Source organism: Bombus fervidus, chromosome 16, assembly GCF_041682495.2.
Source record: "Bombus fervidus isolate BK054 chromosome 16, iyBomFerv1, whole genome shotgun sequence".
Classification (NCBI taxonomy): Eukaryota; Metazoa; Arthropoda; class Insecta; order Hymenoptera; family Apidae; genus Bombus; species Bombus fervidus.
Window position 1 is genome coordinate 4,882,627 of NC_091532.1, and position 16,098 is coordinate 4,898,724.

Here is a 16,098-nt window from a genome sequence, read left to right on the forward strand (position 1 = left end):
AAATGTGTCTAATTTCTGTCACTTTCAAACCCTTACGATTCTTCTTTTATCGTGTACCTTCCTCTCTAAAATATATGGAAGTATATATACTTTTGATTACATGATACTAATTAATATGTAATAATATTTAGCAACGTAAAATATAGAAAACATTACCTAGTCACGTAGCAAATAAGATAAATTTAAAATGCTTCCATTAAAATAGAGAGAATCATTTGCAAATTAAATAATCTGATAAACGACACTTTGTACTTTCCTTTGTACTTTCAATCGTTTGCAAATGATCAGCTTAGCAGAAAAGGTAATTTAAAGTAAATAACCAGCCAAGCAAGTATGTAAATAAGCAAGTAAATATGCAAGTGAGTAAATAAATGAACAAGTAAGATTACAAACTAGAAAAATTAGAGAATAAAAAAGAAATTATAAAAAGAAGGAAAAGAAAAAATTAAAATCAACAAAATCTATAATTACGTTTTGAAAAAAGCCCGGTCTTTCAACTATTTTAAAAGCGATTTCCAGATTTCGTTTTCAACTCAATTCTGTCGCACTGAATACATACATGTAAAACACTGTTTTATACTCTACTTGATAACTTAGTTCAGTAGTATTTTCTATTAAAGTGGCTGAAGTATTGGAAAAATATATTGAAACAAGATAAAAAGCATGTTTTGCCGAAGTTCATACTGTACAAAAGGCATTGCCAAAAGAATGAAATTTGAAAAAGGAAGAAAGCGCACGGGCATGGATAAAGAGTTTAAATCATTGCTACGCATTCTACTCTATTTTTATTTTCTTTTTTCTATCGAGGATTCGTTGCGATTGTTGAAATCACCGCATTTCTAACTTTCTAAAGTATCTCGATAGAAAAAAGGAAGAAACGTGCGGCCGGTTCTTTCGATTTACCCCAGCTCCATCATGTCAGAGTCGTCCGATAAATCACTCTCGAAGCCGGCCGGGGCGACTATTGAGTATTTCGAGATTTGCCATGGACGTTCCCGTTTTTCGGAAGACGACTCCAACGGAATGAAAGTGCCGTTTGGAGGGCGAAGACTATGGTCGTCGTTCTGTTGAACTTCCTTCCAGTTTTCGATCGAGCGATTCGTCTCGTTCTTCTTCCATGTCACCGGATCGATTTCCCCGCCCCCATCGAGTGGTTTCTGAAAGAAATCGATACAGACGCGGTTAATGATCGCGATGTATTCGACGATTGAATGGTTAACCGCAGCCGAGCGTGTTTTGCCAGCTACGCGCCGGAGAAGAAGAGAAAAAGATCGGCGTCCGCGCGCTTTCTACGCTCAATCCCGATCTCGATGACTTCCGGCGTCGTAGATTTTGTTACAAAAATCTTTTCTACGTTTCTTATAATTTGTGGACGTGTGTTCGTGTATTTATAGGAGATCTCCGAGCGTGAACGAATTTACAAAATTTATCGGTACGCCAAGAGAGCTGTAACAGATCAGAGATAAAGTATTCGCCGATTCGCATTTAGACGATGCAACAGAGTTTCCACTTTTCGTCCGTATCCACGAAAATAGGAATTTGGATAAATAGAAATTGATAATTTCGTTAACGATGAATTTACGTAGCTTCTCTCGCCTTTGAATTTCCTTGCCTCGAGTTTCGTGTAAGTAGCGATACTAAACCTTCTTTAGTTCCGAATTAACGTAACATTTTGAACGTAGATTAAAATTAGAGTTCAATTTCCAACAAGTCCAAAGCGAGATTCCAATATATTTACTTGCGGCGCAACTAGGTGAATTTCTTTAAGTTCAGATTTCAATATGTCAGATATATCAGTAGGCGTCCCGACATTTATGGCTGATGTATTTGGCAAGTCGGTGGCCGCATCCAATTTACGTGAGGTGTTTACCGACGTATCAGGATTCCAAGTTTGCTTCGTCAACGGAGAAGTCGAAGGATCCGCGCGTAAGATTAGCGACAACGTGGAAGAAGCAGGCGATAATTTATCTTCGTACTGCTCGGCGTAACCTTCCTTTATCATCTCTTCACCAATGTTAATTTCCTGCGCATATTAAAAAATCTACAATTTTATGGCAATAAACAACAGCGACGAAAATTACTATAGAAATATACAATACGAAATAGTACGATTGTTAGTAATAATGTATACAGGGTGTAACCGAATAACATGTACAAGCGGGCGCAAGGTAATTCCTTATGGAAAAATGCGAACGAAAGATGGAACAAAAGTTTTTCATTTAAGATTTAGTTTTCGAGAAAATCTTTGAATTTATCTTCTCGGAGGGTCTTGAGAAAAATTGTACTTCGCGCTTTCCACTTATTTTCACACGCAGAACGACCTCTTGTCGATTGTCTAGTGCCCGTCTAGTCCGGAACACGTTCAAATGTACTCGATAAATTTTCAAACTCGATTTTCCCTTAAACTAAGTCTTAAATGAAAAAATGTTACTCCATATCTTGTTCTTATTTCCTTCTTAAGGAATCACCTCGTACTCGCTTGTACATGTTATTCGCACCATGTATAGTGTGAAGTATATACGTGTACGTATGGTAGATATAAAATACTTGAAATGTAGACTTTGTAGATGGTTAAGGAGCAGTTTCGGATTTTCGAATTTTAATAGGCGGTAGTCTCTAACCGAGTGAAAATAAAAATGAAATATGTTAATGAAAAATAAATATGAAATGTTTCATCGCACAGATCCTCGTTAAAATACCTCGTCGTTGTGGTTATTGTAAAGCTCGATGGAAGGAATCGGTGAACCTTCGCGACGAGATCTTCCAAAGCCGAAGATTCTCCTTTTGAAATTCTTAACTTTGGCGTGAAGAACTTTCCATTCAGCTAAAAACGTGTTCTCCGCGAAAAAGTCACATTCTTCGCTGGTCCAATCGGGTCCCCTGCATCACACAAAAAGGAACGTCAAATGTTTAAAGGATGTCTTATAAGTATTATATTCAAATAGTAAAAGTAAATAGTTGTTAACAAAATATGTATCATGACCCGTGTAACAGGGAAAAATTTTGTTTAGTTGCCAGTAAAAAAAAGAAAAGAGAAAGAATTAACTACAATTGATTACAAATTCCTCTTCCTTTATAACGTAGATACTCGCGAGCGTGTAGCTTCCAAATCAAGTTGCAGTTAAAATGAAATACATTGCTTGATCCTTAATTTTCCAACAAGGTATTGGCGATTGCGGGTCCAATAAATGCGACGTTACACGAAGCGTAACGTAACAAATATGTTGATAAATTGCCAGCAAAAAGAGAATCGTATGCCAGCAGCATGCTCGTTCGTTTTCAAACGTTTAATGTTTCGGTCTCGTTGAATAATTTTTCACAAGAGATGTAGACCTTTTAAGCAATTTTCTATCCTTTACACGATGTAAATGCCATTCTTTTCATACTGTTCGTACCACGTACAACAGGAAGATTCGGTAATTTTGGTTGCTCTAATTTTGCGCTGGTTATCGTGATTACACGGGGCAACCAGAACGAGTATAATCAGCGTGCAAATATTTATGTTAGAATGCGTGTCGCTGACAATGTTGAAAATACTGATTTATGTAGCATATATAATGTACACGCTGCATCGATAGCGAATCGCGTTCCATTGATTAAAATTACAATTTCAGTCAACGTGTAATTTAAACAAAGTGTATATTCTATTCACAGCTTCCTAAATATAAAAGTCAGCGCTTTACTATCTTGAAGCTAAATCCCCGCGACTCGCAGTTTCACGATTTATAATATAGAAATCATCGAACTGGAATCTCCGGGTCTCCGAACGTTTCAATGAAATTTCGTGACCTGTGGATAATCAGATGTGCATCCTGTATTCGTTTTAATTAATTTCATGGGGAGTATTAACGGTCGAGGAGAAAAAAAGGGGAACTTCGAGTTTCTCAAAAAACGAAAATCTATTTTCATCGTGTAACATCTTCGAATTTCCTCGCGTATGGAAATAAAAGCTCGCTTTATCCTTCATTTTATTCTGCGTCATTTTCTATTTTTACTCGATAATTTTAAGCAATATATGAAACTAAGAAACGAACATCACTTTTTCGTTGTACACCTCAATTTCGTACAACTAGAGTAGCCGATGCTAAGGAACGCGTACGAGAAAATGTTACGCTGAAAATTCCTTAAAATTAACATTTTAATCGTGCACCATTCATATACTAAATATACCTGGAAAATTAATTTTTTCGCGTACAATTTTAACACCGTCGATCTTTGCTATTCAATTTTTTTCCTGATCGCAAAACCATCGTTCTGTCCATCAAGACGAACACCTGTTTCTTCTTTTTCGTTTCTCGGGAACGTTTAAATTACGAAATAATTAAAAGATGAAAATGAACGATCAATCATACGCTCTCTCGTTATATTTTCCCTTGCAACGTACGATATACCCTGGTTTCGTTCTCGCCCCAATTGCCCGCAACTTTTACGTAACAGCGATTCTTTATGCAATTACCATTAACCCTGTTTCATAGGCAGAATTCAGTTGGAATTCGAGGGTTGATAGAGCTATCATCGCACGAAACAAAGAAGGTGTGCGTGGAACAACCCCATTTAACGAGGCTGAAGCACTTTCAGGACGTCTTGTTCCATTTATAAACGGTACGATACAAGTGTACGCTGTACACGTGCGAGAAGATGAAGTGGACGACGAACGTAGACCCTCGGCAATGGTCAGAGGATCTCTCAGTCGTTTCACGATCATCGTGCAGAACGATATCCTCGCACAAAGTAAAAAGAAAAAGAGAGAAAGAGAAAGAGAGAGAGAAAAAAGAACGAAAGAAAGAAAGAAGAGGAGGGAAGTGTGCAAGCGAACCGATCATTTTTATTTCCCTGCAACCAGAACGACCGGCGATTGAACGCGATACTAAGACAGTGGAGATTGAAAAAGTTACGAAATTTTTTGATCTTCTCTTTATTTAAAAAATTTGAAAAATTGATAGATAGAAAAACAGAGAAAGATCCAAAGATCGGAAGATATTGGTGAAATAATCTATGCCTCTCTTTTCGTTTTTTACTGATTTCATCCACCAGATAAATATTCAAAGTAATGTAAGAACAAAGTGAACGCGTACGAAACGTCGAGTGGAAAGTGGAAAAGTGAACTCGCGTTTTCGCGCTGGCACGAAAGGCTCTTGCTAGCTCCATGCACTTTACGCTCCATGCATTAATGAACGTGATAATAAACGCGTGCGTTATATTTACGTAAGTACGCATTTATTTTGCTCTCGTGTGCGACCGTGGGCTTTTCAAGCGCGTGCAACAGTGTCAAGTGGTACAAGGTTTGAACGTCGGACGAGAAAATGCTACTCCCTCGACTTTCCATCGGTTGTCAGAGGCTTCGATTTCCTTTTTTCGAGCGCAGTTTAAAGCCGATCTTACGAAACGAACGTTCGATAAACTTCGCGATTGAACAGATCGGAAATATCCCTTTCGATCGACAAAATTATTATTATTAGTATTAAACGATAATTAGACGGTAGAAAATTTAAGTATGCGTAAGTGCACAGAATGCGCATAATGCAGATAATACAGAAATACGTAAGATATTGAAAGTATAAATAATATTTATAATATTTATAAAATTGTACGAATCCCCATAAATGTCCGCAGTCTAACGATGATCGCGAAAAATCTATTATAAAATATAAGAAAACGCGTCTTATTACTTACTTAATATTATCTTATTACTATAAGAAGCATGTTTGCTTCGTGCGAATGTATAGCAACTAGAGATCACGAGTTTATCGTTTAGAAATATAAGCTAAGACAGGTAATTAATCTTTTTAAGCGACCTCCTCGTTTGTAACACAAATATAATCTCCCGAGTCGTTGTTGTCTTCAATTAAACATCGTTTAACGCGATTACCCCATTTGTTAATTCAGTCTTAAATTACCAGGTGGTCTCATCGCGTCTCTCATTGCCGAGAATTTTTCTGGACGCGTTCGAGGTATGACGAAAGTTCGCGGAACTCCTTTCAAGCCGGTAATTTTAGAGAATGATAGCGTTTACATTGACGCAATTCGATCGTTCCTTTCGAAGTTCTAAAATTAATAAAATCGATAAAACTACAGAAGATAATATATTCTAAAAATACAATAAATTCAACTACAACGATATATTCAAAGTAATCCTCGTAAATAAATCGCGGGAGTTTATGCATCTATTGGAAGAAGTGCAGAAACGAACGAAATGGACAGGATGCGCAAAAATACGTAAGCTATTCAAAATATAGTACTTATCGCAATAGTAAAGAGCCCAAATTTCGTTATCGAGTGCTACAGCCAGTAAGCGGCAATTGGAATTTTAATTGGGATTTAAAAACGAAGAAATTCGTTGTATGTAGAATGTTCTATGAAGCCTTGTCCCTCCGCCAATAGCGCATTACATTGTTTCTTGATATTTGAAGTGATAATTCAACATCTAAAGCAGATACGTGTAATTCAACCGTTTAATTTTAGCCACGCGTAGTATATTGCTTCTATTTTCATATTCCGAAATGGCGATCTCGTCCTGTCGCTTATCGATTAGAACCTGTCGTTTATATTAAAAAGTGGCTTTGCGCCTAATTTTGGTCCCCTACAGGGATTAGATTTGGTAGATACAGGCGAGATTAGGAACGAAATTCGTGACAGTGTCGTCGAGTGAAAGCGAAGAAGATCAAGATACGCGGCTTGTTTCATATGTGACAATGAATTTTCAAGTGATGCGACGACAGAAAAGCGGATTAGATGCACCGCGTGCTCTATGAGCTGTGCACATTTAATTTTCTATAGATCCGTGATTTGTCTCATATATTGTACATATAGTTTTATAGTGGGTCGTATGTTGAGCGCGTGAAAGGCGAATGAAATAAACATTTTCTCGTTAAAATTAAGGGGATGAAATTAGGAACACGTTTTTTAACGACTGAAAAACGCATGCCTTTACATATATATATTTTTTACTCTGTGCGAACTTTTATGAAATTACAGATCTTCGTTACTAATATTTCGACGTAATTGTGCAGATTTTTTCAGATAAAAAAATTAATTTAGTTCTGGATAAAAAAGCTATCGGAGGACGAAATTTGGGCACCTTACCCAATTGCAGACAGAACAATTCTCTATCTAGATTCTATTTCTTTTTTTTTTTTTTTTTCTTTTCGATTGTATTCATAAAAATATGAATTTTCATAGATATTCGTAGTGCACTCGTAAGTGGACAACACCCGCGTGCACGTGAAATGGAAGGAAAAATCGGAGCATCTTCGCAATGCCCCGAACGATCAGAATGGGAATAGATTCCGCTGCGGGGTAGCAATCGAATGTGAATTTAATCAATCTGACCGAATACCGGGGCTCGTATCGCGTGCCGAGAAACAGCTAATCACCGGCACAACCTCGAAGTAATGCACACACGATGGTTTTCGAGTTGGAATTACCGCGGTGCCGACAGTCTTCGGTTACACGCGACACGACGGCTTTCGAGGGCAAATCCGGCCGACGAGTGCCTGGTTGCCAGAAAGCCGCAGACCACTCTGAAACGCTTTAACGCTTTCTATTTCCGTTCTACTCGCCTCGTCGTTCTCCTATCGGGTTCGATTCCCCAAAATCTTTCGAATCGTTACATCTTTGTTTTAATGAGAAATATCTTCATTTTTCTCTTGTTATTTCGTTCTACTTGTCTTTCGTTAGCTTTTACATTATCTTTCATTCTAAACGATCTTTTAGTTTCAAGTACCGATCTCTTTAATTAATTTTGACGAGTATACTCGTCGCGAAGAAATGGCAGTATTTTGCGTTAAGACGAGTTCTGTCAGTAATAAAGTTCAAAAATAAAACATTCATTTCGTTGCAGCTTCATTCTGTATCGTAACAGCCACACATACTCTGTGTTTGGCGAGTATACTCGTCATCGCTTGCTTTTTGCGACACATTTTGTGTAGAAGCTTTTCAAAGCTTTCAAAGAAGTTGCAACGGCTATTTTAAAATGTTCTCTATCTGTCGTTTCAAAACTCAAGAAAATCGCGGTTTCATTTTCTTCGTCTTCGCCTTTGTCTTTCTCCATTCGATTAAAAATATTTAATCGTTATTTCGTGACTTTACTTGGTAGTTGAAACAAATCGGAACGGTTGCGTTGTTAGTTCTCTGCTCGTTCTCGATTAAAGTTGCGGTAACATCGGTACAAAAAGAGCACGAGCAAATACGAAGTTTTACAATTGATATTCAGTCGATTGCCGTAGCAATTGAAATTGCATCGGCTTGAATCTTCATTGATTCCATTTGTACGATTGCCGTTCCGATAACTGCTATTAAATTTCTCCTTTAGTCACTTTAACGTTAAACGGCACAGAGCAGTTAACCATCTTCGATTTATTTAGGCTAGTTACGGACGAAACTCCGTTCTAAAAGATTGATTAAACTCTCGGCCCTCGTTGCCACTGATATTCCAATGTAATGCAGCTAAGTTGAACGAAAGCTTTTCTAATATATTTATAAAATAAATATAAGAATTTCAAAATTGCAAGAGTCGTTTCACTTGTTTCCTTATGTTTTGCTCTTTTATTTCTTATGTTTGCCTGTGAACAACGATACGCAAATATCTTTACTTGTCACGACTTGCGATAAGAAATTATAAAAATATATCTTGTAGACAACAGAGTTACAAAAACATTTATTACGTAACAATGTTTTGTTGCATCGGATGGAGACTTACAGACGAGATAGCTATAAAATTACCCGTTTCGCTGAATATGATCTTTAATGTGAATGTGATTGATAATCTTATTCTTCTACTTTATAATGTATCGAAGCAACATTGCGCTCAAGTTACTGGTCGTTGTAACTTGCATCGAATTTCGTTCGACGAGAATGCGTTAAAATACGATCCGTTTGTTTTTCCGCGTTCGATCGTTCTCTGAACACGTGTTTCCTTCTGGAATAAAACGCGGATTTCGATAAAACGTCTAAACAAAGGAGTAAACGACGAGCGAGTAACCGCTCTTTAAATGAAAGATAAATTAAGATCAAAACTGGCGGCCCGCCAAAGTTATGCACACGTGCGTTTCACGTTGATTTTGCGATTTCTATCGCAAAGTTTTCCGCTGTACTGGACCAACAATCGGTAAAGTGTTTTGCGCACCGCTGCGCGAAGCTTTATCGTGGCTGTGCGCCACGAGATTACGGTAATTAATTATTTACGGAACGAATGGCTTGACCGTTTTCAATGACCTTGAAACGTATTATCAAGATCAACATTATAGACAATTTCTCTCTATACACGTGATCACAGTTCGGCCTTAGTTCCGAAGCAATCGCAAAAAACTGCAATTAAATTTAGGTTATGATTAGTGGACCGCGGATATTTATGCGATTTCGTATTTCTATAAATGTAATTGAGGAAATAGAATCTAGATAGAGAATTGCTACCGTATACTATAATATCTACTTTACCTTCAGTATTTCACGTATTTGTTCGTGTACTACGCGTATTTTGTAAGTTTCTGCACATTTAAATTTCCCATAGATGCGTGAACATTCACGATCCGATGATCACGCTGTGTTCTTTCATATGTAACCGCGTTTCTATACAACCTAACCTAAACTTAACCCACCGATGAGAAAGAGAAAGAAAGAAAGAAAGAGAGAATTTTTAATATCGCGTAAATAGAAAAGCAAAATCGATGGGTCATAGATTAGGCTGGAACAATATACGCGATGTAGCGTCAAATAATTTTCGATGAATCGATCGATAGATGAAACATCAAACATTTATTCTAGTTTTCGATTGCTCGAAAATGCAACAAATATATTTGCTATGGTTGTAGGATTGTTTACATAACGAAAGTGTATAAAATAAATTGTTAAATATCCGCATGTACTATTAAACGTGTAAATTGCTTTGTAATTCGAAACGTAAAGCCGTGTACGACAGTTACGTCTATAGGGAAAGATTGTTTAGAATTCCAACCTTGACACGTTTCAAGGTTATTGAAATCAGCCAGCTCGTCTGCTTTGTACATAATTAGCAAAATTACTTTCAACATAGATAAACAGACAGATGCGAGAGGAAACGAACCACGGAACGAATACAGCTGAGACGAGTGCGAAAATATGAATTTTCTTGAAAGATTTTAAAAAGCTTTTTCAGAGACTTTTCAAACGTCTTACAAAATTAGAAGATACAAGGCTCGCATTTCGTTATTTGATTCTTCTTTCACTGGATATTTTTTACTATATATATCCTAATAATAGCTTCTTCGTTCAATGTACAATAAAACTCCATATATTGTTCGATTAACTGAACTTTAATTGAATTCGCTTATCTGAATATATCCCATTGTTTAAGAAAAAGGTTATAGGTAGCAGGTGAAACGAACGAACTTCTGTGATATGAATAATCCAGCTACATAGGTTGTTTCCTTCTGATAAATTCAGATAAGTGAAACCTTTTTACGTATATGTGAATGATTAATCGTTACTTGATTACCCTAGGCTCTTTCGTTTACATAAAAATACGATAATATGGAGTTGCTGGTGCCAGCTATCTCGGACGTCGTGTTTAAGTACACGTGGCCCGTTCCAAATTACAAAAAAATTATTTTAAAGAAAAAGCTTATCGATAGCCCGTCGTTCGACATCAATGTGAACGATATTCGCAGCACGTGGAATTTGTCCATCAGATTCTGGAAGAATCCTGATGGTAAGAAGAACAGTATTCCAACTATAAGTCTATCGTTTCGATCATTACTAATCTGAATCATCTTTCCCACAGTATAACGTTACACTTACATTTGAAATATTATTTTATGGATAAACCAAATTAAGGCTTGGAATGATTTAACTTGAGACACGATGTGACTTAACCAGAGAACTTTTATAGCCTAAGATAGCCTTGAGATACATTGTAACTTTGCTAAAGCAAGATTATATTCTTTCAAATTCTCATTTTAACATAACCGGTCGTGAGAATTTCCAAGTTTTATTTTCTTTGTAATGGAACTTGTTATATTTGATTCGGAGAAGGAGAAAGAGAGAGAAACGCAGATCGTTTTTCAACTTTATCGCTGCATTTCTCAGAATTCAGTTCATTTTCTATTCCCATTTTCCTTCGTTTCTTTTTTCCATTCGAAACAATCATTGATATCGACTTTATTACAAGAAATGGATGATCCACTGTTTGATAACAGGCAAACGAATGATAAACCCGATGGTATTGTGCCTGAACATGTTAAACTGCACCGTAGATGAAGCGGAACAAGCGAAGATACGATTTCAATTTGCAGTTTTCAATGCTGACGTTAAACACTGGGAGTACTGTCACGTTAGCAGGACAATACTTGAGTTGAAATCATACACGGACATCATTTCCTTGGGATACAGGGACTTGTCCATCGCCGACAGGCACTTAAAGAAAAACGGCGAAGTGATGTTAATGGTTAAGATTCAGATAATCCATTACGAAAGCGAGAAACACCACTTGTCACAGGCAAGTACTCTCACAATCAGTACATATAATAGAAACCCATTTAAACAGAGTATGAAACTCATTCTACAGAGGATTTTATCTTTCACGAGAAAAGAACCATTTTTCAAGTTACGTTAATACAAAGCGAGATTGAAAAGGGAATAAATCCTTTCAAATAAATGATATTTTTCTTAATATAAATGGATAATTTAAATATTAAAACATTCCAGTAATTTAATACAACTGCATAATATAGAATTGATCAGAAAAAATATCAAGAATAAAATGGCAAATAAAAATTGGGCAATGAATTAATATGTTCCAGGATATGGCCAGACTATTAAAGCATTCGTATGGCGCAGACACTAAGTTGACTTGCGGGGGTTTGAATAAAATGGAAATTCCAGTTCACAGCAATATATTGGCTGCTCGTAGCAACGTTCTCGCTGAAATGATTTCGCCCATAAGAGAATTGAATAACAGGAAAAGCTCGAAGTCGGATACCGCAGAAGATAAGATATCGGACATGAGAGAATTAGAAGAAGATATAATCGATAAAGAAAACGAAAGTTCCAATGTACGTGTCAGAAGTTATTCTGTGCCAATGTTACAGAATGTTCGAATTAATTTATTCTGAAGTCCATAAACGATATAACAAATCCATATTCTGATATCGTATTTATTAAAGCCTTAACGTTAACATTAGAATATTAACCTTATTGCAAAAATTTACCTTATTGCAAAAATTTGACGTTTAAAATGAAATTTCTTTTATTATGTGTTTGCGTAAAATTAATATAATTTTGTAGAAGTTTAATGTATTTGTTGTAATTAATAAATTATTATTTTGATCTTTTTTTATTGTTTTCTGCTAACTAACATACTACAATTAATTAGAAAAATACATGTATAATTTTTTGCGTGACATAATCATGTAGTAGAAATAATTCTTAATTGAATTTACTTTCATGGGTGAGTACTCAGTGTCCTTCGTTATTAAATACTCTAATTCTTTAATAATATTTTATATAAAAATATTTTAGAATCGTTACGTGTATGCTCTGAATTTGCTGGATCTTAGCAAAGAAGTGACAGAAGAATTGTTGCGATACATTTATAGCGATCACGTTGATAATTTGGATATTTTCGCTCAGGAACTTTTATCTTTGGCTGAACGCTTTTGCCTACAAGGTATTACATGCTCCAGTACCGAGGAATTTTTATTAGAAATCTGATTTCAATTAATAAAGCTGTTGGTAATTATCTTTTTTAGGGTTAAAAGAACTCTGCGAAAGAAATCTTATCGAAACGATAACCCCAGAAAATGTAGCTAGCAGACTTTTGGTTGCAGACGAGTTTGGCTGTGATGCGCTTAAAAGAGCAAGTTTGGCATATTGCGAGAAAAATATAACGATGCTCAACAAAAGTTTAGCATGGAAAATGATGGAACAAACAAACCCAGAATTATTCAATGAAGTTTGTGAAGCTGGTATTAGCAGTTCAAGATCAAGTAACATAGATGATAGTGAATTAAGCAATTGACATCTTCCTTTCTTCACGTATAAGCAATTTAGTAATTAATTGTGAAATATTATAAATGTTAGTCAGTGGTTTTATAGTTTTCAAAAGGATGAATCAAGATATGATATAAATTCTATAGAAAGTTTGATTACTTATAAAATACTGTTAAAAATGTATAATTCCAACGAATAACTTTAATAAAGAACGTTTTTATAAATTTTAGTATATTTTTATATTTAACTAAATTAATTTGATTAGGAATTAACTTACGGTGGTCTAAGATTGGCCATCGTACACTCGATCGCTTGCAATCTTAAGCTGAGAAAATCGGTTCGAAGTTCCAATACAGAATTGTGGTGGACTATTTCATGATCTCCATAATCCAAGTAAAAGACTTCACATTTATCATCTGTAGATAGGGAAATAACTTCAGCTCTGTACCATTGATTATTAAAACCGAATTTTGCTGCTACCATTTGGCCAACTTTTATCTGAAAAGATAGGATAGTAATGTAAAAAAATCTTTCAAATATTTCTTCATACTATTGGATATTAAATTATTCAATCATATATTTACACTTTTTAATTTATGCATTTCATAATTTTCTTCATCACTGTAGTAAGTATTCATGTCAGACACTAATTCATCTAGTGCATTAATTCCAGGACCAACGATTTGAACCCAAAACCGACTGGGAGATTCCATTGCGGACACATATACTTCTATCAAACCTTCAGATACTAGAAACAAAAATATAAAATATATAAAACATTCGTAATATTACAAATGAGAACATTATTTATATTTCATGTACCTGGTAACATTAAAGATTCGGCATTTTGACCCAGATTCAGTTCAGATGTATTAATAGTGTTACAAGAAGATGATTTTCCTCTAGGCAGTCTTGTAGCAGAAGAAATCTCTAACATTGTGCATTCTCCTTCTTCTTCATAAATTTTATTTTGAATTAACATTATAGCTGCATTAACTTGTTGAGTTGTCCCTTTTATAGTAACTTTTCTTTCATCATCTGTAAAATATTAGTAACTATCAAAATTTGGGACAAAATCAAAGACAAAGCATGACAATATAAATTTATACAAAGTAAACATACTTGGCCCATAAGGAAGAAAGGCACATTCAATATTGACTTTCGCACCAGAGACTGTTTGGATATGATGTACAATATCACCACCTCTTCCTATTATTTTCCCACATGCTTTTTGAGGAATAGACATTACATGTGATTTAATTGTAGGCTGATTATGAATTATGGACTTTATCATTTTTTCAGCTAGATATACAGATTCATAGCTTCCTTTTATGATGCAAATACGTTCTGGGCATTCAATATTATCCTCTTTAAAGTGAACCTGAGTTCCTGTTTTATTTTGTATATCTTTTATCATTGAACCACCCCTTCCAATAACAGCAGGTACAACTAGTCTGGGTACTCTACATTCTATTGTATATCGTTTTGAAATCTCAACTTGACTTTTCCTGGATTTAATATCTTCTTCGTCCTATGTAATCAAAGAAGCGATTAAAATAAAGTATAAATTAAACAATGTATAATCTTGTAATCATTTTTAAACTTACCTTTCTGTACAATACATATAGTACAGCAATACTAACGCTTGTTAAAGATAAACCAAGTAAAATTGTTGGTGTAAAATAACGGGCCATCCACTTCATTTTATACTTCAATGTTTAAAACCGTTATTTATTTCGTATTTTTTATCTCTGCAAAAATAAATTTGGATTTAAATTTGGAACGTGCTTTAGAGTTGCTGTGAACGTAAGATTTCATAACCTCGTACCTTACGAATGAGAAAGAATCATGGCGTGAGTTACGAAGTGAAGCACAACACGCTGATACAAAAAATCTGTCACTAGAGTTGTTTTGGATGAGTTTCTAACGATTTACTTCACCCATTAAGTAACTATCGATGGGATTTTAGACTCGAATCGAAAATCGTATTTTTAAAACTGTATTATTACCAATAGTGACAAATAAAATGTGTTTTAAGGAATTACTCATTTGTTTAAAAAAGTACATGCAAATTTTTATATAATCTCCTTATTTTATACAGCTGTCTACTGTATTCATTACAGACGAAAAATATTTAGGAATATTTTAAAAATATGCATAAGTATAAATATTTATAAAATTCATAAATCTTGTTTGTTATATTGGTACCAGTATAAAAGAGGTCATGATGTCGTCACCAAAATTAGATCATGATGGTTGATTTAAATGTATCGTTTACACTAGCAATGAATACATGGATATAATTATTGATAATGATACAATATTAAGGGGGTGTCCTGAATTAAAATGTCAAAAATATCTTTTTTTTTTATTGCTTAAATCGATACATAAACTATTTAAGAATATGTTTACAAAGTGACAGAGGCCAATTCTAAATATTTCCAAGAATATAAAGCCGAAAGCTGACGAGCGTCGAGCAGGTGTGCAAGCGCTCGTTATTTCGACTTTCTAATCAGAATTTCATACCTGAAAAAGGTTGGGAGGTCGTTCAATAGAATAGTTGGACCTTTGTTATAATTTTTTTTTTGCTTTAAACAAAATTTTTTTGTATTCGTTAAAGATATATAAAACCATATCTCAAAATTCAATAACTTCATTTCTTTCTTTCCCTTCTAAAAAAAGTCACAAAGAAACGCTATTTTAGAACATTCTAATTCAGGACAGCCCCTTATCCATATTAACGAGGTATTGGAAAATAACTTTTGGGATATGAAATCATACACTATATATATACATACATATATACAATCTTTCCTTTTATTAAACAATAAATTACTATAGCAATATTTATTTATCCATAATAATTGATTTAAGAAAATTATTAAATTATTTATGGGCTTTTCAAAAGTTTCGCATTCGATCAATGTATATAGCTAATATTGAGCAAATAAGTGGTTTACGAATGGACTACAGGATATATGAATGGATAACAGGATATCGTGGTTGATGTCTGAAAATTATTCATGTTTCTGTTTACTATATTATTATGTAAACAAGAAATTAATTTAAGAATTTAAAAACACATGAAAAACATAAAATTTTTTTTTCGTAAGTTATTGTACGTTACTAGATATA

At 34.7% G+C, this 16,098-nt stretch overlaps 2 protein-coding genes and 1 long non-coding RNA gene across 9 annotated transcripts; 1 reads left to right on the top strand and 2 right to left on the bottom strand.

The window, feature by feature from the left end:
* Positions 1-899: 899 nt before the first annotated feature.
* Papi (tudor and KH domain containing protein papi) lies at positions 900-15,209 on the bottom strand. The gene is made up of 8 exons (XM_072019422.1): positions 14,571-15,209; positions 14,086-14,494; positions 13,786-14,001; positions 13,548-13,711; positions 13,241-13,461; positions 2,700-2,880; positions 1,882-2,023; positions 900-1,153 (listed from the first exon to the last, which is right to left on the bottom strand). Exons 1-8 carry the CDS (start codon positions 14,664-14,666, stop codon positions 900-902), a joined length of 1,683 nt encoding a protein of 560 aa, XP_071875523.1. The 5' UTR covers positions 14,667-15,209.
* On the top strand, positions 4,604-13,187 carry LOC139995718 (protein roadkill). Of its 7 annotated transcripts, XM_072019424.1 has the most exons (7): positions 4,689-5,205; positions 5,901-6,216; positions 10,477-10,684; positions 11,172-11,470; positions 11,775-12,026; positions 12,493-12,640; positions 12,723-13,187. In XM_072019424.1, the coding sequence occupies exons 3-7, from the start codon at positions 10,507-10,509 to the stop codon at positions 12,989-12,991; spliced, it is 1,146 nt and encodes a 381-aa protein (XP_071875525.1). In that variant the 5' UTR covers positions 4,689-5,205; positions 5,901-6,216; positions 10,477-10,506; the 3' UTR covers positions 12,992-13,187. The 7 variants fall into 7 exon arrangements, with proteins under 7 accessions (XP_071875530.1, XP_071875528.1, XP_071875525.1 ...); XM_072019429.1 differs by lacking the exon at positions 10,477-10,684 and having other exon boundaries at positions 4,604-5,205; positions 11,268-11,470; XM_072019427.1 differs by lacking the exon at positions 5,901-6,216 and having other exon boundaries at positions 4,604-5,205; positions 11,268-11,470.
* On the bottom strand, positions 6,435-10,477 carry LOC139995719 (uncharacterized). Its single transcript, XR_011802046.1, has 2 exons — positions 9,436-10,477; positions 6,435-9,306 (listed from the first exon to the last, which is right to left on the bottom strand). It is a non-coding gene; the product is annotated as an uncharacterized lncRNA (long non-coding RNA).
* Positions 15,210-16,098: the final 889 nt, after the last annotated feature.

Excerpts from the sequence above, each read along its gene's own strand:
- LOC139995718 (XM_072019424.1), top strand. The coding sequence starts at position 10,507 with ATGGAGTTGCTGGTGCCAGCTATCTCGGACGTCGTGTTTAAGTACACG. Across the intron at positions 10,685-11,171 it reads ATTCTGGAAGAATCCTGATG|GCAAACGAATGATAAACCCG; the intron begins GTAAGAAGAACA and ends GTTTGATAACAG. Across the intron at positions 12,641-12,722 it reads TGAACGCTTTTGCCTACAAG|GGTTAAAAGAACTCTGCGAA; the intron begins GTATTACATGCT and ends TATCTTTTTTAG.
- Papi (XM_072019422.1), bottom strand. The coding sequence starts at position 14,666 with ATGAAGTGGATGGCCCGTTATTTTACACCAACAATTTTACTTGGTTTA. Across the intron at positions 13,712-13,785 it reads CGAATCTTTAATGTTACCAG|TATCTGAAGGTTTGATAGAA; the intron begins GTACATGAAATA and ends TTTTGTTTCTAG. Across the intron at positions 2,024-2,699 it reads ACAATAACCACAACGACGAG|GAAATTAACATTGGTGAAGA; the intron begins GTATTTTAACGA and ends TAATATGCGCAG.